The 21,845-nt window shown below is 43.8% G+C and overlaps 1 protein-coding gene and 1 non-coding gene across 2 annotated transcripts in view; both read right to left on the bottom strand.

Annotated features, from left to right (window-relative positions):
• The window catches only part of LOC102891261 (kalirin RhoGEF kinase), a 295,084-nt gene that overhangs the window by 192,120 nt on the left and 81,119 nt on the right, over positions 1-21,845 (bottom strand). Inside the window, exon 6 of the mRNA XM_025052186.1 lies at positions 6,154-6,276. Coding sequence (XP_024907954.1) covers positions 6,154-6,276 — 123 coding nt within the window. The remainder of the gene's footprint in view (positions 1-6,153; positions 6,277-21,845) is intronic.
• On the bottom strand, positions 429-501 carry TRNAV-UAC. Its single transcript has one exon. It is a non-coding gene; the product is annotated as a tRNA-Val (tRNA).

Below are 21,845 nucleotides of genomic sequence, written 5' to 3'. Positions count from 1 at the left end.
ACTAATTTCTAGCTTATTATTGTTTTTGACAATGTCCTGGGGGGTTAAATCCTCCATAGATCTATCCAATCGAATTTAGGCTCCTCTGAATGGATAGTTTCTGAGGTCAGTGCTTGAGATTTGTTCCTGACCGAGAAGATCTCTTTCCCCGGTTCTCTCTGGGAAACTAGCATGCAAACTACCATTTATCGGATATCTCCAATGACTCTACCAGTCTTCTCTCAATTGCCTTAGACCAGAGCCTCCCTAAGGGCATTTTTGAGAGTGTTTTATTTTATTTATTTATTATTATTATTTATGCCTACAGCACCTGGTCTTCCTACGTGGTCTCCCATCCAAGTACTAACCAGGCCTGATCCTGCTTAGCTTCCAAGATCAGAAATTGGGGTTGTTCAGAGTGGCACGGCCCGGCCATCGATCATGGACCGTGGCCCCACTGGGGAGTGAACCCAGGACCTTCTGCGTGTAAAGCAGACGTGCTAACCACTACACTATGGAACCACATCCAGAGTGTTGTTATTTTAAACTTCTCTATTCTCTGTTACAAATGAAGTCAGTTGCTTTGGGAAAAGATTGGGCACTCTCAGTATTACAGTTTGTTTCTACCCCTAGGCAAAATCTCTGAGCCATGTCTCTGGAGATGGGGTTAGAGAAAATGGTGTGTTTCCCTGAATGATACCCCACTTCAAGAGCTGAACACTCAGTGGAGGGAGCTGAGGAGCCTCGGGTCTTCTTGGCTTGCCTCTCCCAGCATGGCTCCACATTACAAGCTGGGGCAAGGGCATCTGGAGCCCTAGAATTCTTAGTGGTGTTGTACCCATCATAGAACCTCTGTTCTGTGAGTGGAGACTAGGCAGAAGGAGTTCCAGCTCTTGACCACATTCACTCAGAACTTAGCATTAGCAATAGGTAGCTTGGGGTGGGAAAATAAATGCCCCATCTGGAAAGACGGTCCTTCGTCTGGCAGCCTGGGGAGAAAGGGAGGCTTGCGTTCTTGGTTGCACAAGTCTGGAAGGAAGCTTCCATCTTATTGAGCTGGGAGGGAAGAGGCTGAGAGTGGGTCTGGGTTCAAATACTACAGACTCACTGTTCTTATCAAATTTTAGTAGATTTTCTTAAATGTTCCTTCATTTGCTGTATGCACATAGGACAATTTCTAGAAACTTTAAACATTTTTAAATTTTCAGCGAAGAGCAGGTCTATGGAGCCCCTCGTGCTGTCACGCTGGAAGTAGACTGTCTTTCAGAACTTGTGATGCTTCATTTTAATACAGAACTACTTTATAATATAGATGTCCACAGAACAACAGTTCTCTAATATGCATATAAATCACCTGGAGAACTTGTTAAAAATTCAGGTTCCTGGGGTCCCGCCCTTCAGAGTTTACAATTTTCTAGCACTGGGGTGAAAGCCAAAAGAAAATCTGCATTTTTAGCAAGCTCACTACATGATTCTTTGAAAAAAGTTATACTAAAAAGGCTAACACTAAATAAAATTGATCTCATTTTTAATGAGCTCTATGTTTATGAAGGGGCTCTACAACTATAGCAGGGTCAAATACAGGCTATTTAAATATCACAATAGCAAGTGTGTGTGTGTGTGTGTGTGTGTCTCCGTGTGTGCGCACGTGTGTGTGTGTGTGTGTGTGTGTGTGTATCCCTGTGTGTGCGCACACAAGTGCACACATGCACACTTAAACCAAAATTTAGAATTACTGTCATTATCAGAAGTACTGCAGAAACATAGTTTAGGGTTGCCAAGAATCAAAGATGACAGAGCACCCTAGGCTAAGGTTTCTCAGATTGGGGTCGGGATACCTGCCCCAGAATCTTTATTAGTCTTATGCTAGATATGATTTTTCCTTGGTGCTACCATTTGTAGCTTCCCCTCAAAACAAAGAGAAAGCACCACAGACTTCGCTGCAATTGGTCTGATTTGCTCACCATCAAGTGGCAATATGTGCCTCTAGTGAGCAAATTAATAGGATGAAAGCAGCTATCACACACGTGCTGCAGCAGAAATGATTCCTACCGCCAAGCTGCACATGGTTATCAATAATATGAATCCTTACAGTTATAATAATAGAAAATAAGTATCATTTCATATTTTAAAATGCTAGACAGAAATTATTAACAATTTATTTTTCCCCCAAAGAACTGGCAAATTAAAATTGTAAATAAGGTTGTGTTATGTTTGTATATACTCATATGTCTTTTCATGACTAGAACTAGAACTAAATGGCTATATGATTGTTCTGTTGCATATTGCAACCCGACCTTATTTCCATATGCCCACTCCCACCAGAGGAGAAGGCCACACTCAGGAGGAGAATTTGTAAGAATTATGCCACAACAGGCATAATTAAGAAAGAGGAGGGCCCTGGGGAGCTGAGAAAACCTGACTTTCTGAGGTACTATAAAAAGCCAGAAAATATTTTCCTACTGGGTTTAGTAGGTAGGTTATCATTATTATCATTAGTTTTTTTTTAAGATCAAAAGAATAGGATTCCCCAGTGGGAACTGCAAAAAACATGTTATGACAAAAGCCAAACATCAACCAATTTTAACTTTTCCTTTTAGAGTTGTTCACATACCAGACTCAGCAGGGTACCACACTCTTGGCATGTTAATAATTGAGAGCCTTTACTGGTACTAGTTCAAAATGAAATTTAGGAAATTTCTGATTTTTCCTCCACAATTTAATGATATGAAATTAGTTCTCAGTAATGGTCACCTCGGCTGGATTTGGATCTTTAACCAGTGTAAAAGCTAGACATATGAAAACAAAACATAGAAAACAGAAATTACAAGTTGATCATTTTCATTTACAAAACAGTATACCTAGGGCTTCTTTAAATAATAAGTTCTTTGGTACATTATAGAGTTAATTCAGACAGTTAATTACTATCAGTGAATGAACAATGAACAAGTCAATACTGATTATTGATTGAAAAATATACCTTCTTCCCCTCATTTAAATTGAACCTCCATGGGACAGACCATCTCGCTTTTGTTCACCAACATTCAGCATAATGTCTGATCCTTAATTATTTGAGGAATGTGTGAATAAAGAGTCATGAGGTTCTTGAGATCTTAAATTGGGGAGATTGAGTGATAGGCTTTAGTTTTTCCTCGAATCCCCTGAAACTGTCTTAAAAAATTCATTCATATATCTCCGGAGAGAGGACCCACCACCTTCATTAGATTTCAAAAGGGTCTGTGACCTCCCTGAAAGGTACGGAATCACTGGCCTATTTCAGCGCTAAAACAAGATTTGACACAAAAGCACTCACTTGTAGCCCGAAACGAAGTACACTACACCTACCTTTACAGGAAAGATGTGAGGACATATGTCTAGCTGAGTGTGTAACTCCCAAGAACAGCGACAGAAATGCCTCAGTGAATTTACAGGACAACCCACATTCCCACCTCCCCATTGTAACTGATCATTCCTGTAGTCACTGGGCTCCAGCAGTAGCTGCTTCCATTCATCTGTTTCTTGGCAGCAACATCCATCACTCAGGCCAGAGAACATGAGTCTGTAAATTCCCTCCTTTCACCTGTTCGGGATGCTGACATCCCTCTTTGTGGAATTTCCTTTTAATAACAAACCTGTAACCTCCCAGTTAACAAAGGCACAAGGCCCCATTGATAAAGCATGGGTGCCCACGCAATTTGATCAAACAACCTTGAGATTTCCCTTCCCTTGCCCTGCGGCCAGAGAGGAGATCCAGCTTCATCAGGCTACAGAGGCCTCTGAATGCTGTACACGTTCTCAGGGTGGGAGACTTTGAGATGGGCTGGAATACGCTAATTGGCTGTTGCATATTAAATCTCTTCTTCCTACTCTCCCAGCTCCAGAAGATGCTTCCTTTTCAGTAAATTTCCTCTCTCATTATTGTCCTGAATATGGAGACTTCAAAAGTGAATATGTCAGAGGAAGGTTTTTGATGTGCCACTAACGCTCAGTTATCCATATTAACAGACACAAGCAGTGGTGCAGATAATTCAAAGCCAAAGGCTCTTTCTATTTAGCTTTGTAGTTCATTGTTTTGAGGGGTTTGGTGGAAGATTTACCTCCCTAATTATGTTTGTCTTTGTTTCTTATTGAGTTAGTCTGGCTTAGGGCCAGGCAGTTGGGTGACATGAAGATTCTGGCACAGAATTTGGAAAATTCACCATTGGAAATCTACAAGGACACAGATAATCAAACTTGACTATATTTGAGTTTGCCTTCTTAATCACCTGTGATCAATTGCTTTGCTCCTCTGTGACTAAACTGAGCCAGGGATAAGACATAATTATAGGATACTAGCTTGGAAAGCAAAGAGTCTTTACATTTAGATGAAGACATAAGACTGTTGTAGCCAAAATTGATAACAAAATCAATGTTGATATTTTCCCTGCCTGGGACCACAACCTTCTATTCTGCAGACAGAGTTACCTTTCTATGCAAATCTAATGATGTTCGTCTCTATCTTCCATCCTGCGATGGCTCCCTGAGCTAGTCATTAGGGCTATTCATAAATATCTCATTCTCTCCTCCCCAACACGTGGTAGGACCATATACCTCCGCCCGCAAAGTGAAATGTGGCTGTGTGACTGGTGTTGGCTAATGAAACGTGAGTGAAAGTGGCATGTGTCACTTCTAGGTGCGTAGTTCCAGTGCTTGGCTACATGCTTTGTCTGCCAAGGCAACTGGCAGCATCTGAAACAGTGGCTGCTCCATGAGCCTAAGTCCCCGAGGGACCGTGACAAGCAGAGCTCCCACCAGCCAGTGATGGGCATGTGGTAGGAGCAAGGAATAAACCCCTGTTGTTTAAAACTACTGAGATTTTAAGGCTCTGAGTCAACTCAGCATATCTCTACCATCACACATATCGAGCTGCACCATGACGGTCTATCTCTCCCACTAGACATTAAACAAGTTGAGGCCAGAATTATTTCTTCTTCAATACATTAAGTTTGGTGTACAGCATATTTAAAACAACATGGTAAAAAATGAAATGCTCTTCTTTCCTGGCCTCTATGATCCTCCAGTTTTTCTTTTTCTAACACTTCCCCGCTCCCAGAATCACTGGCTGAAATAATAAGGGGTCTCTGACGTTCAGGTATATGGGGGATGGTGAAGCTCTTCTTTTAGACCAGTAGTGCACGTAGGAAGAGCTGGCAGAGGGGAGGAAGAGAAGCATACTTTGGTTGCAGGCATTTCAAATACAATGGGTTCAAGGGGCAAACAAGATTTTGAAATAAAGTCTTAGAGTGACCACATGGAAATAATAGTATCCCAAAGTGTTAGTTTTATGAGGGAACAGAGATGTTATCTAGACTAGACTCCTACAACATCATCATCATCATAATACCAATATTTAGTGATAACTTGTCATGTACCAGGCCCAGCTCCAACTGCCTTACAATTAACTCATTGAATCTTCACAACAACCCATAAGGTAGCTGTTATTACTTCCATTTTACAAATGAAGAAATTAAAGAACAGAGAGGTAAGTTCCCTATGGTCACAAGGCTAGCAAACATCCCTCTCTGAATTCAGTGTCTGCTTGAACACTCCCCATGATGAGGCACCCACTGACTCCCAATGCACCCCACCCCCGAGCCATGTCCTGCCTCCCTCTCCCACTGCCATCCCTGGACAGTTCCACCTCCTAGACCAGCACAAAGCAATTTTACCCTCTTCTCTCCAAGGCCCTTCACATATCTGAAGACAGAAACCATGTTTCCTTAAGGTTCCTCTTTTCCAATCAACTGTTTCCATGTACCAGAGCCTGAGGACCCTCGCCATTCCAGCTCAGTGACTCACATGCTAGTTGGTTAAGTCGGCAAAGTGGAACTGGTAACTCCCTCCTAGTCTTGTGCTGAGTTACTGCCTTCTACAACTCCAGCACATTCCTTTCACCTTGTAAAGCAGGGTCCGGGGGCAGAAATGGGCCATAATCTGCTACAGAACCACTGGCTGGCCACGTGTCCTGTACATGTTACCATCCTGGCAAATGGAATGCTAAAGGATCCACACAGAGTTCCCCATTCTTGGTCAGCCTGGCAGTCTGCTCCTGGCCCTCTTTATCCTCCCCCCAGGCCCCTTCCCTCACCACTCTCCTGCCCCCAAGGCAGTGCTGAGAGCAGGTGCTCCACTCACCATGGAGTTCATGGCAAAGTGATTGTGCTGCGTCTGGAGGTCTAGGGCATGCTGGTAGCTGACTCCGATCTCCGTATGGCTCTGGAGGAATAACTCCTTGTTGTGGCTTATCCAGTCGAACATCTAGAGAGGACAAGATGGTACAGAGTAATCAGAAGAGTCATGGGTCCAACGGCGCAAAACTTTCAGAGGTACCGGAAGCAAAATAAGCCCCACTGCTGGTGCCTGGTGAGACCCAGTCACGGCTCTCAAAGTAGGGTGGTCCACAGTCTGGTTTCCTGGGAGATCTCTCACTTTTAGCACAAAGACCCACTATCTGCCTCTGTGTTTCTCAACAGAGCCTAAGGGAAAACAAGTGAGAGAATCAGGGAGATGAAATTATTTACTATCCCTAGTTACTTCCCCTTTGTAAAAACTTTTAGAAAATCTCAAAAGGGCCCCATACGTGCTTTAGTGACAGGTGATGAGGGGACAAGTTGGTAGGCTTAGTCCACTCCCTACTGCCCCAGGAGAGGAGAGAACCCCTTGTTGGAACAGGGCGTCCTAACATGGCACATATGCACTGCCCAACCACACACTTTGTTAAATTGACTCTGAGCTGAATCAAACCCTGGATTTGTGAGGCCGTGGAGTTTCTAGAAAACTTCATTCTGTACTCTGGTTTTCTTTTAGGTTTCCACCTCTATCCCAGGCAGCGCACATGCTTTAAGGGTCGCTGACCAGAATCCCAGCTCCAAGAGTGGGCTCGGTCACTCTAAGAATTATCCCACCTCAGAACACCAGATCTCGCCAATCAGTGTATAACACCTCCCTGCCAGTGGGATTGTCTCGGAAATAGGAATGTTATCTAATTCAGTACAATAAAATATGAGAGGACGTTTGCTGGAAGTTTCTGGAAAAACAGAATCCTAGTTCTTTAGAAACACCTTCTGTTCCTCTGATAGTGTCATAGTGACCCCGAGCCTCAAACTGCTGCAGCCATTCTTCTAGCAGCTTGAAGGTGAAGAAAATGGGCAGAGAAAGGGTGTAGCCAAAACAATGGCAGGAAACACAGGCAGAGTCCTGATTGAGCCTTGCCTGATTTCCACCTTGTCTCTGGACTTCCTTAGTACCTGAGCCAAAAAATCCTCTTTATTATTCAAGCCTATTTAAGTTGGATTTTCTGTCATTTTCTATCCGGATCAGTCAAGTGATACAGCCAGAAAAGGTGTGAAACCTTTGGAGAGGAGGACAGCTAGACTTGGAACTGACACTGTAGTTTGGGATGAGCTAAGGGCTGCAGTAGAGGCTGGGTCCCTCTGCTGCGTGCACTATCCTGGGTCCACCAGCCATGGCCAGCCCCACATCACAGACACTCAGGTGGGCTTCTGTCTTTTTAGAAATTATTATTAAGGACGAGGGGGAAAAGAAGACAGGTGCCCCAGGAGTTTAGAGGAATCTTGTTCTGCAATTTTTGATCTTTAAAATTCTACCTCTCAACCCTATTCTAAAAGAATTTCTTATCTTTTTTCCTAATTGACAAAAGAACTGATAAAGTTAATGAAAATATGAAATGCCTGAAGTCCTTAGAACTTGTGATGAAAAGTGCTTACTCCACACACATTCTTGGCTATCTGTCCAGTGGCCGAGAAGTGACCTTCTCTGTAATTTCTGTTAAATGCTGTTTAGATATGCAAATAAGCAGTGGAGTTATGTGCTAGCTCCAGAATGACTAGATGGCCGAGTGCCAGGTCCCTGCTGGACTACAGAGCAAGGAGAGCTGAACACGGGCCAGTTAGGGTGGAAAGCAGTAAGAAAAGTGAGGGAAAAGACAGGCGAGGGTGAAGAATACTGGAGGAACTGAGAATACTGAGAAGTCCTTCTTGAAAGCACTTCTCACAGGATGAGGTCTGAGCCCATGCCATTCTGCCCAATTCTGCACTCCACGTTGGGCACAGGAGCTGCTCTCCAGTGGCCGGGCATTCTGGGAAAGTTCATCTGTGCTGGAGGCAGCGTTCCAAAGAGATGACACACGTCTCAGAGAGAAAAAGACCTGCTCTGGGGACCAGATGGTCCCACGTGACATCAAGAATCAGGGTCTCTCCAAGATGGCTATTTGCCAACAAACTGTCTCAAGTCTTCTTTGGGGCTGAATCCAGTGCCCAATGGTATATAATCCTCACCTTTCCAAGCCTGGCTGCCTGCAAGGGTAACTTTCATTTGTTACATTCAGTGGAACTGGCTGCAGAGAGAGAATGTGTGTGCATGCATGTGTGCATGTGTACATGTGTGTATGTGTGTGTACTCTTGTGCATGTGTGCAGTCCAGTGGGATGAAGACTAGGCTGGTTCCAAGCCTGGCTCTGTCACTAACTATCCATGAGACTATGGGCAAGTCTCTTCATTTCTGGACTTCTCATTTACGAGGCATAAGTGGTTCTCAGAATGGAGGTAAGCATCCTGATTTACACTCAGCCCAATTTGGAAACTTATAGAATGTATTTTTTTCCATTCAAAATAAAATATTTCATTGAGTCTCCTGGATCAGCAGGCATATTCAATGCTACAACTTACATTTATAACTTTTTGAATAAAAGCATGTGAATGAGAAAACTGACATTGATAGCCAAAGAAAGGCAGCTTCTTCCTCTTAGCCCTGACATTTGTCTGGTGTGTTACAGTACAAAACATCCATTTGCACACTTGATCTCATTGCATCCACCAGGCCCACTTTACAGATGGGAAACAGGGTCAGAGAAGTGAAGCCCAGGGTCTAGAATTCATTCATTTCACCCAATGCACATTCACTGAGTACCTGTTGAACATGGTTCATGAGACAATGTCCTACTTCCTCCACTCCATCTGGGCTCCACAGGGCAGTTGCCCCTCAACAGGCAGTCACCAGGACACTGTGGGGTTACAGCTGAAGGTACTGTCCCTTACAGGGGGTCATTCACGCAGCCTTCTCCTCTCTTGTCGCCCTTGCCCCATCAGTGCATAGGGGATAGTTGATTCAAACAGCTTCACTTCTCCTAATACATACTTCGTGAATGAACAAATGAATGCATAAGCAAGTTGGCCATGGGCTCTGGGGTTGCTAATCTCCAGACGAGCTGACCCTTTCTAAGCTCCCTTCCACCTAGAACATTTTATGATTTAATCCATTTGAATTGGGCTCTCTGGAAGACACTTGAACTAGACTGACTCAAAGATCTAAAGAAAAACTAATGAAAATATCTCTACAGTGGTTTCAAACATTGTGATCTATTTTTTTGTTTGTGTTTTTTTTCTTGAGAAGCTACGAATGGTAGGTTCAACAAAATGTACTATAATAACAAAATTCTTCTAAGAGGAAAGTTCATGTCTAAATAATGAAATTTTATCTCTTTGTTTGGAAACCAACATAGTTTTGTCTAATTAAGAAGATGGATGTTACATGTAAGCAAGCCACTTTGGTTGTTTTCTTCTTTTTCATGTTTTGCTTTTAATTAAGTTATTTTTTATGCTGGCTAAAATGCAGTGAATATATAAAAATTTGATTCTTAATATATAATAAATGATAAAAAAAAGAATCTACTTAAAATGTAAATTAGGAAAATAAACAGGAACCATTTTCCCCTTTTCTTTTAAAGATGAGGATGACTAAAAGGTTATTATTGTTCTGTTTTTAATGAAGCAGAAACTATTTCATAGAGCAAAGATATTAAATAAGGATCTTGGGCTTATTTTCCTCATTTTCAATTTAGCAATGGAATCTGCTGTAGAGTTTTAACTTTCAAACCACCTCACCATCTACTGTATTTTATACTGTCTGTAATCACAGACTATACTGGTTTTTAAGTTGCTCATATTCAGCTCTGATGAGCTGATTAAGAGGACGAAAGACAATGATGGATTTTCTTTACCTAAATATGCACACTCCAACATCACCCATGTCCCCAGTGCCCTGTTTGTACACTGCCCGTGATCCATCCATCAAATCCTGTGCCTTAAAGAGTACTGACAACCACCTTGCAAACAAACCTGACTATATCTGGAAACTTGACATGCAGTCAATTCCACAATAAAATTTCATGTGTTTTAGAGTGCAAAACCCAGAGACTTCAAACAGGAGACTTGGCTTCTAGTGCAGATTCTCCTGTATAAACCTTGACAAGTTAGGTTATTGGTCTGAAGCTCAGTTTCTTTATCTGTAAAATGGGGATGGCAATTTACACTATTTCAACCTTAGGGCAGTAGTAGTGAGATTCAAATAAGATAATGGTTTCGTGCTTTGTTAAGTGCTACATACCTGATAGATTGAAAATCTATATAGTGAGCATATTTTATGGCATATACATCTATAATGTTTTCAATTAGAACATGAAACAGACGAAAGGTATGATTCAGAGTTGCAGTAGGTTCACCTCACTGCAAAATCACCATGGGCTAATTAAATCACACCTGCAGCTCGTACACAAACACATACATCCACAGCCCGCGTCTCTTGGAAATGCACCCCCAGAGCGACCACAGGGAGCTACACAGACCGAGAACACTTATGCATCTTCCCACTGCCTCCGCCTAGACACACACTCCGGGGCCCTGTGAATGCCCTTGCCCACACAGGACTCAGACCCATACACGTTCTCATGGTTATGCCTGAGCACACCATTCTCCTGCTCATCCTGTGAGCCTGACCAGGGGTCTCACACCCTCCTGCCTTCCTTCCCCCTTCCCCCTTTCCCATCCCCTTTGCCATACCCCAACTCTTTCACTATTAGAGACTCAATCCCTTTGGCTCTTAACAGTTTTTCACTCAGGAGAGATGCCTATTAAAATGCATTATTCCAGCAAGCCCTCCTGGAATTAGTTTATCCTAATACGGGAATGGCTCAGTAAGAAATGGCTCAGTAAGAAATAGCTCATTAAGAAAGCAAGGCCCTTTGTGAGCACAACCCAGGGATGAGATCTTAAAATGGGGTGGCGGAGGAGCCTGAGACAGGAGAGAAGGCCTAAAATGAGAAGTGGCTGAGAACCAAAAGCACATTTCCCCACTTTACCAATCTGCCCTCACATAAACTCTGACCTTGGGGCGCATGTTCTTGTGCAAACAGGACAACACACAGACTCCACGTGTGTGTTCTGGCCCGGGACCCTCAAGCCACTTCAACCCTCATTTTTGATTACCCACTCTCCTAGGTTTGAGCTTTTCCAAAATGGGGCAAAGAGAGAAAAAATAAAGGATCTCGAAATGTGAACCTTGGTTCTAGATTCCTAGAATTCCTCATCAAAGGGAATCTGACACTTTGCCTCTTTTGTGTTTTGCAAGGTTTGCAGGCCACAGGGCATTCAAAGTTCTGAGAGACCATTTTTATATTGGTATCTATAGACAGGTGAAGTGGTTGGGACTTATGCCCAATGGACTGCAGCTGTCAACAAATATCTATTGAGGGATGTAAGATTCTCTGGGCTCTGCCTATTATTTCCTTTAGGAGTTTTGCATGTCAGGTGGAATGCTTTCATATATTGTATAAAAGAGAAGTGATTTTACCATAAATCCAGCTGATCTGGGATGGTGTCTCGGCCTAGTTACCTGGGAGATCTCATGACTGTAGCCTCAGGAATCATACAGAACACCAAACACTTCACCAACCAGACTGTGTCTCTGTAGATGCTATGGATCCCCTAGCATGTTTCTTACACCCTCTATACCCAAATTCTCTAATTCCCGAATCTCAGATCTAACATCCTAACATGTTGTTCATGTTTAGAACCCTCCCGACTTCTCTATAAAACAGGTTAATGTCCCACTATAAGCAAGGAGTTAACAAAACCCTCCCGCCTTCTGCGTGATAATCTGACATTCAGGTAACATACCAGTTCTGTTTCCCTGGAAACGGATCAAGATAGTATGTGCCAACACATTACTAAATCATCCTGTTATAAAAACGCCCCCAGCCCATACTGGTAAACTGCATCTGATTGGAAGAACTAACAATGAACCACAAATACCTGATGGGGACACCATACCTTGGGCTACCCTGAATAGGGTGACTCTTGTAACTAGCACGTCCATTGTAGGGCCCCTGAATGTGGTGCCAATGGAGTTGTTACAAGAGCTACTGGCTCTTTCGGGGCAGCTGCCCTCCATGGTTCCTGCCTCCTTGCACCTGAGCCAGATTGTGCAAGGACTGTCCTGCTGGCAAGCCATGGTTCCCACCTTATGTCATCCTGAGTAGATTAGTGCCAAAGGTGGTCCACGGTAGTCTTGTAAGTCAGAACACTAATTAGAGTCTAAGAAGACTCCTTGGTAGATGATGCATCCATATTTCAGAGCCAAACTATATATTCAACATTACCATGCCTCTCCTTGTCTTCCCTTTCTCCATCCTCTTCCCATTTTCAATTTCTCTCAATGACAAGAGTCATAATAATGGTAACGACAACAATAGCAACTAACATTTGTTGAAAGCTCACTATGTGCCAGGCACTGTTCTAAGCACTTTACATATGTTAACTCATTTGATCCTCTTAACCTTATAATTATCTCCCTAATATTAACCCCCAATAGTATCATCTCCATTTCACAGACTGGGAAACTGAGGCAGAAAGAGGTTAATTAACTTGCCTAAAGCTGCCACACAGCTAATAAGTGGTGCAGCCAAGATTCAAACCCAGGAGGCTTGGTTTCAGTGTCGATGCTGTTAGCCCTGTGGCTCCACTTTCCAATGTGCTCAGATCTTCATTCCATCAATCCTTCCCATCATCACCAAACTTTCAGAAGTGTGTTCTGCCCCTGCCACTTTTGCTTTCCATCCACTTCCTACTTAGCCCTCTGTATGTGGACTACCTGTACTACTTTCTTAAGTCTGCACCCACAATATAGACCTATCGCGTCCTCCTTTCTGAGTTCTTCATTCCTCCCATTCCCCTGCCCTTTGGTCTCCTGTCAGAATCTGATGCAGCCCTCCTCTGAATCTCTATACTCTCTGGCCCTCTGACCAGGTCAATTTCAGAGGCAGGCCATCTGGCTGCAGACATGATGAGCTTCTCTCTCCCGCTTTCACAGGTCTCTAACCCACACTAAATTCTCTCAGGAGAACCAGCACTTTCGCACACTTGGACTCTCTTCCCTGACACGCCACGTCTAGTCTCAGAATGACAAAAACAATAAAAACACTCACATTTTGAAAGCTCACCAATCCTCCAATCCTACATTGATTTATCCAGACCTGCTTCCATTTCTCTGGCTGCCTGTTCACGGCTTCCTTTCCTGTCCCCCACACCCTTGCTGTGACAGTCTCAAGACTTGGCCATCAGCCCTCTGCCCTTTATTCATCAGACTCTGTCCACTTGAAAATCCACCCAGGCTCATAACTTCAACAACACAAACAGAATTTCCTATTTTGTGTGTCAGGCCCTGTGCCAAGCACCTCTGTAGATTATCTCACGTAGTCCTTATAATAATGCCACAAAGTAGGTATTATTAAATCCATTTTAAACATGCTGAAAACTCAGTACGAAGATGGGAAGGAAATTGCCAAAGATCACACAGTTTGTAAGTGATACAGATAAATTCAGAATCTAGTGTCCATCTGAACCTTAATCTCATACAATTTCCTCTGTTCCAGGGTACATTCTAACCTTAACTACCCAGATCGCTGACAAGAATAAATACGTGCCAAGCTCTACGCAGTGAGCTTTACCCACACTATCTCAGCCTTCATAACAGCCCTATCAGGTAATAGATACCATCATCACCACCTTTTTCTAGTTGAAGAAACAGATTTAAAGAGATTAAACAACTGGGCCAAGGTCACATAATGAAAACTCAAATAGCATATTGAAGACTCAAATCTAGGTCTGTATGATTCCAAGTCCATGCTTTTAAACCACTATTGGATTGTCTCCCAAACACACACCTAAATCTCAGGCTACTGCTTGTCACGCGGTGCCTGTGACTCAACATAAACATCCCCGTGATGCTCCACAGCACCTCCACAACTACGTCTTTTCCATGAAAATAGTGCCTTCTCCGGACTTCCCACATTTGAACTTCATCCCCAGGGCCCGTTTATTCTTTCTTTCCTCAAATAACTCTGAAATATATCCTTTACTTTCCATTGCTGCTGCTCATCGCCCCTCAGTCCTGCCTGCCTACATTACTGAAGTCCCTTCCTTACTGGTCTCCCTGACTCCATTTGTTTCCCTTTTACCAAAACATCTGCCCCCCACAGGTCTACTTCTCTAGTACACTGCTTTCATCATGTCATTCCCTCAGTCAAACGAACAAACAAACAAAAAACAAAACAAAACAAAAAACAACAAAACAAATACAAAAATAAATCGCACGAAATTACTGTTGCTGTCATCTACAATGCAAAATCCAGTCTCCTTATTCTGGCATTCAAGGCATTCCTTTCCTCCTGATCTGGTCCAAATCTGTCTTTGCCTATTATTTCACACCATTGACCTATACCAAGCATCCTTTCCAGCCATATTCTATTCACTGCCATGCAAACATGTCATACCATACCCATCTGACTCCCATATTTGTGCCCACATCTTTCCCCCCATGAAATGTCCCACACTCAAATACCAAATTATCCCCATCCTTAGAAATATAATTGAAGTCTCACCTCCTCTCGGTGCCTTCTTTGATCAACTGAGCCCATTCTGATTTCTCTGTCCTCCAAATTCACTACTCCAGTGTCTATCATAGTAGTTCACAAACCTAGCCTTAACTGAGAACTATCTTAAATGTTTTCTTAAAAAATACAGCTTCCTTGAGATCCTGATTCAGGAGGAGCACTCCAGGTGATTCTGATACACTTGCATTTTTATTTAAACAGTTCATTTGGAGGCTTACAGTGGGGTAGCTGATATCAGATTTAATCCATCTATAAGCACTGTTCAACAATCGGCATAGACCAACAGTCCAGGAAAGAAGGAAAACACACATAAATCCCATGTTTGCCCTAAATTTCTCCTTGAAGGTATTTACAAACTGCGAGGCAGGAAAATAAGAGCTGAGCAGAGAGCAGCAGTCTTGATGGGTCTAGAAAAAACAAAGTTCAGGACTGGTAACGTGGTTGAAATTTCAGTGATAGGATATTAGAGAAGAGGGAGTTAAGAAAAGGGAGCCCTAAAAAAAAATCTTCATTAAAATTTCCGTCAGGTCCTTGGCCAGATCCTAAGCTGTGAATATGCAAGGCAAGACTCCAGAAGACCTAGCAGAGAACAGCTATGGGAAGTGGAAGATATTGACAGCTAAGCAGAAATTTTAGAGGTTACACAGTGCTGGGGAAACGTTGGGAGTTCTAATTCCAACAGTGTGAAGAGACTTTGGTGAATACTCTGGGCTGAGCTGAGACTCCAGAAAAACCAGGCTGTTGAAGTAAAAACCACATCCTAAGAATAAGGGCTATACCCTAAGATTAATGAAAAGATAAAAGTAGATCTGCTACAGTAAAGACTAAACCAAGGCTCAATATGATCAAAACCTGCCAGTAATTTAACTGAATCCCAGAACAACACTTAACAGTATTTAGAGAAAGGTAACCTAATCAAGAGTCTGTACAAAAAATATCATTTACAATATCCAGTATATAATATAAATTACTAGACATATGAAAAAGCAGAGAAAAGTAATTGCTAATCGAAAAATAAAACTGCCAATAGAAATAGACCCAGAGATGATCGGGCTATGAATTAGCAGATGACTTTCAAAATAATCATAATTAACACCTTTAAAAAGAAAAAAAAAGGAGAGAAAGAGACAAGATGGATTAAAATATGGAACACTGCAACAGAGTCTAGTTTTCTGTTTCTTAGAGCCAAAAGCATCCTGATACAGTGTCATGTGCATGATGCTTAGCACGACATTTTACTCACTTCTTTAGTACCCATTGTATTCCAGACCTTGAATTTAGAAACTAATGATAAAAGATCAAGGTCAGAGTCTAGTGAAGGAGACACATGCATTCAATATCCTGTCAGTTTTAAGTGTGAAAAGTACTACGTAAAGTGTATACTATGGGCTGACAGCAGAGGAGCACTTGGTTCAGCTTGGTAGAGGTGGTGACAGGGGGAAAGCATGGATAGCTTCCAGAAGGTGGCAAGAGCTGAACGACACTTGAAAGACAACAGGACTTAGGTGAAAAAAGTGTAGATGAGAAGGGCATCTTAAGGAGAGAAAACAGCTTGAGCAAAGGTATGAAGGCTTATAACAGCATGGAATAAAGAGGAGGTACAAAGAGCTCTGGAGCATGAAGCCAGAAGTAGTGAGAAGGGATGATAAGAGACGGGTCAGGTCACAAAGGGGCAAAGATCAAAAGGCAGAGGAACTGGGCCTTTATTTGGCTGCAGCGGGGAAGCACTGAAAGGGAGTGATACGGTCAAATTCGCCTTTAACCCTGAACTGGGTGTCTATACTGAGGCTCCAAGACAGACAGTCATTATCTCATTGCAAAGGGGAGTCCGAGCCAGCCTCGAGCTCACAGAACAACATCAACTGGCACATTACAGACTTCTCGCCAACTGAGGACTCTCTGCCTCCCTCTCCCCGTCCTTCTTTTTTTACCCTCCACTTCCTTTTCTCACAAACCCTTCAATGTCTGGGTCAAAGAAGATAAATATAAAGGAGGAGATAAAGATAACATATGAAAGGTGCCCAGCACAGGGTGTGACACATAGTAGATGCTGAATGAATGCTAATTCCTTTCCACTTCCACTGGGCTCAGACAAGGTAAGCTGGCAGTCACCAAAAGTAGTTGTTTTCTGATTAGAGAAACCCAGACTGCAAAACTTCATGCTAAAATCACACAGTATCTCTGAAAATGAGCCGCAGCTCAGCTCTGCATAGAGAAGCACATGCTCATGTTAGGCCTTAAAGGCCTCTCCCTTTGTTCTTGCCTTCCTCATGCTAAGTGATCTAATGAAAAGTCTCACCAAGTCCATTATTAATATAAATATTTTCAGACTTTAAATAAGGGGTTTGTTTGTTTGTTTTTGCATTTTATTTCTAGTCTGTTTGCTGGATGGACTGAATTCCCTACAGCACTGGCATACAGTATCCCCCTGTGAGGAAGAACTGCTCATCCAGGAGCCAGCAAGTCAAGCAGATGGGAAACAGGACCAACCAAGCAATGGGGCGGCCCAGGCAGCCCCAGGATATTGACTCTGAGGGGCCAAATTCCTTCCATCTGAACCGCAGATGCTGATAAAATATTTTCAGGAATAGAGTGAGGGAATGTGTTTCGCTCGCTTCCCAAAATGTAGCATTGAAGAGGTCAAAGCCTTTTAATCCAAGTTTAGAAAATAGTGCCCAACTTTATCCCACAGCTAAATTTAGTCATAAACTGAGATCTAGCCCTTGGCAAGTTAATTTAGATGAGCTAATGTTTGTTCCTGGCATAAAGGATGCACTCAATAAATGGTAACTATTATTGTTACTGCAAAAATGGAGTGTCTGCTGGATGTTCTCATCTAGTCCTCCCACGCATCCTAAAATCGGCTGTGCCAATCACTTGCACATCTGGGAAAAAATTTTCACATGGGCTAAGTAGGAGGTGGCCTTCCTTCAGCAGTCTCTCTCTGAGAGAAGGGGGCAGGTGTTATGCATAAGGGGTCTGTGCTAAGTGGGCTTGACCTTGAGCTCAGGAAGAAAGCTAGCACTCCCCTGTTCCTATTCCCCCCTCTTCCAGCAGCAGCTAATGCAATGGGGCCCAGGCAGGTGAGAGATCACACAGTAGCCAGGCCCAGGCACATCCAGGAGGAGATGCTTGGTCATGCTTCCAGCTTCCAGACCCTATGTGGCAGAGCACACCTTGCAGGAGCTCAGGAAGAACTTACGGAATGAAGAGCGCAATCACTCCTCAAAACCCTCTATTTCTTTAACAATCTTATTCAAAGAACTAAAGGAAATTCCTGTGGACAGATAGTGTCATTGTCCCTAAGAGCAGGACAAATATGCAAATCACCAGATAACTCATGGTAATGTTTTTAGTAACCTTAGGCACCACTTCTCTCATTTTTCTGTATCTTAAGAGAAATTAAAATTTGAGTTTAATTTACTCAGCCATCCTCTTCCAAAATGTTTTTGGGATTTCTCTCCACTCTCATCCTCTTGTCACCATCCCAACATGAGGCCTGTGGTTACCTGAGCTTTCCTTCTTCCCTGGCATCCAGTCAGTCAGTCACCTAATCCATTTTTTTTCCTTTAGTGTATCCAAAGTTCACCCTTCCCCTTTACATTCCCAGGACCACCTCGTCTGCTCACACTTGGATTACTATAAAAGGAGCAGGACTGGATTTCCTGCCTCCAAATCTTTCCATTGCAGGAGAAACTCACAAAAACCCCAGTTAAGTGAGAGCATTAAAGCAGCATCCCTTGGAAGCACTCAGCAGTAGGTGGTGCTCTTGTGCCAGCTCACAGTTCTCACAAAAGTTTTGTTCCATCAGGCAGCCTAGTGAGTACAGACTGTGCCACGGTCCATTTTTTTATTTGGCACTGACTGTTTGCCTCTGGGGAACACAGAGTTATCTAAGACACTGGCACTGACCTCCAGAAATGTGCAATATAATTGAGAGAATGAGGACTTTAAACAGAAACGTATTGTCATCTGAGCATAAAGCTATAATACAAGATGAGCTGGAGCAGGGCCATTAGAGGGGGATGGATAAGGGCTATAGGAAGATGCCCAGAGGAGACCACCTCCAACAGGGAGGAGTGGGAAGAGCAGCATTTGAGCTGGACCTTCAATGGGCAGGGTAGGAGGGAGGCTAATGTGAACAAAGGTATGAGAAAGTAGGACTGTGCAAGGCACAGAATAGGATGTCTTGATGATGGGGGCTAAATGACCAAGTCCAGTCACATTCTTCATTCTAGGTCCTTCTAGATGTACTTCCTCTTGACACCTCATGACAAGGGTCAGCTCTCCAGGGAAATCTCCTAGGGCAGGACAAGTGTCAGTCTGTGGTGGGACCAATCAGTCCACCTGATCCGCACGGAAGAAACCAAATATCCCTTTCTTCTCTATATCAAGAAAGGGCACGTCTTCTCTCACCATCACAGCAACTGTCCCAACAGCAGGGCCTTTCATATCCTAGAAAAGGGTCTCTAAGGAGAAACTGGAGGTGAACCAAAGGGCAGAAAAATGATATTTCCTGGTGGACACGGAATGAGGGTCATGGGGAAGAACGCTTCTGGGACGCCAGCTGAGGTAGATTTCCTCCAAGGCAATTAATGTTCCTCTGCGTGTTCTACCGTGGGTTTTCTGACTCCTCCAAGATAAGACCAAGAGGCTTTGGCTCTGCTTGGGAATGATCTCAGGGAGAACTATAGGACATGGGGATGGGGCTGGAACAATTGATACCCTGGAGCGAAGCTTTTCCCTGAGGAAGAGTGACAACTACTACTGACCCGGGCACACCTAACTCGAGGCACCAGACACCTGTCGATTGAACACTTTCAGCCTGGAAAAGTCTCTCCATGTGTACATGTAAGAGGACATCCTTTTGTATTCACAAATGAGACAGTGCCTCTCTCCATGTGCATGAGAGAACATAATTCTCTAGATGGAAATATCCTGGTGTTTCAGACTAGCTTGAGCTATAAGAAACAAGTGCACTGACACACAAAATCATTTTCTCACTTGCGGAAGTGGGATCAAGAGCTGCCAACCCTTCCCCATCCCTTCTAATGTTTGAAAAACTCATCCCAGAAAGGCCACATTGAAGATCCGAGCCCACATCAAATGAAAATAAGCCAGAAGAACTAGTGGGAGTTCTTCTGGAGCAGAAAAAATGGGAAGGTCACTGAGGACTTTCTCCGAGTCATCTGAGGGCTGCCCTGTGGGAGAAAGAAGAGACTAGTCCTGGAGAACCCCAGAGGGCAGAGATGGGACCATGGGGTGGAAGCTCCGGGAAGGCAAATCCTGGCCTGGTGGGAGGAGGGCTTTCTAACAAATGGTGCTGTATAATGATGACATGGGTTGCTTCACAAAGCTGTGGCTTCCTTGTCCCCAGAAATGTTCAGCAGAGTCTAAAAGAATGCGTGTCAGGGAGGCTGGAAGGAGTTCTGCCCTGGATTAGGGATTTGAACCTCTGGTTCCAGTATTCCAAGATGCTCCTGGTAGCACCTGAACCATTCTTCAGAATCCAGTTTTCATCATGGTCTCTGGTTATTCAGAGTGCTATGACCAGATTTCTGACCCTCTGTTGTGACTCCTGGTAATCAACATGACATGGATATCACCTTCCTGCACGCCTCCCTGTGGTGCCTGAGCTCCAGCCACACTGGACAGTGGGTGCTCCCAAAGCCCACCCTGCACCTTGAGGCTGCCATGCCTTTGGCTCATGCTCTCCCCTTCTCCTGCATCCCAACTTCAGCTGAATGCCTTCCCATCTATGTTGTTCCCATAGCAGTGGTATGTACCTCAGTGGGTGAGCTTGCCTAGTACAGCAGCTACTTGTTTGCCAGTGCCCCCTGCTCCAACATGGGAAGGCCTGACTCTAGCTCATCTTCAGATTACCTGTCCCCAGCAAAATACCCAGCACTTATTTAACTGGCTTATCTTCAGCGACAGTGTTCAAAGATCTTGCCAACCGGGTCACGTGATTGCATTTCCCTTTCCTTCTGTGAGCAGCAGATCCTGTTTCTAATACTCACCTTCTCAAGATCCTTCTGAGGATCCCTTCCTGGCACCAGGTCCCTACCTCACACCTCCTTGTTCTGCTGCCACATGCTGCCCACTGTCTGCTCCAGCATCCTTCTTGTGATGAGGGTGTACTCTTTGCCCTCCCTCCCCACAGGCCCTGCAAGAAAGTCTCCCCATGCCTCTCTTTCACTCCTGATCCCAACTATTTGTATGACCCAACTCAAGTCTGTCTCCACAAACTTACCATCTATTAAGCACCTACTAAGTTCCGGGCATACTAGATGCTTTATACACATTTTCTTTAATCCATACAACAATCCTAAGGCATGTATTAAAATCTATATTTTACAGATAAATGAATTGCTCAGAAGGGGTGAATTAGCCACAGATAACGAATCAGCTGGGGAGTGGCTAAGCTAGGATTCAAATCCGGGTCTCTGTGATTGCAAAGCCAGTGCTCTTTCTAGAAGCCCTGGCTGAGTCTCCCTGCCTGTGTTCTCTCGGCCCTCCCTGGGAGGCCTGAACCACACAGGGAGCTCTTCCTTAGCTCCACCCAAGGAAGGAAGCGGGACTACAAAAGGGAAGCTAAGCAACCAGTTCAGAGAGAATGGATGCATGAAAGGGTGGGGTAGGTACAGGCTGCAGGAGGTGCAAGGGCAAGGAGAAGAGAGGTCACAACAGAAAAGAAGGGAGAAGGGGTGCGGTGGGGTAGGACAGAAGGAAAAGGGAAGGAAGGTTCCTCAAAGTCAAATGCCTGGAAAGGGATCTTGAAAAAGCTACCTTCCCCAGACTCAACTTGTTTTTTTGTTTGTTTGTGTTTTTTGTTTTTTGTTTTTTCACTTTATAAATTGTACCTGAATGTCTTATGTTCTTCAAAAAGGGACTGAAGACATTTCTTCCACTTTCCCTCCCGGGGCAGAACTAACACGTTTCCTTTTTTCTTGGACCACCTTTGCACCCTCTCCCCCATACACGCTAGTCTCCCCCTCAGTCCCAACCGCTGCTGTGTAAGCAAAAGAGAACTTGGTACCTAATCGGGGTCTAACTCCTGGAGTGATTACTATTTCCAACC

The sequence above is a fragment of the Pteropus alecto genome, unplaced genomic scaffold (genome assembly GCF_000325575.1).
Source record: "Pteropus alecto unplaced genomic scaffold, ASM32557v1 scaffold251, whole genome shotgun sequence".
Taxonomy (NCBI): Eukaryota; Metazoa; Chordata; class Mammalia; order Chiroptera; family Pteropodidae; genus Pteropus; species Pteropus alecto.
The sequence above is the reverse complement of the archived record's forward strand: the minus strand, read 5'-3'. Positions and strand labels throughout refer to the sequence as shown.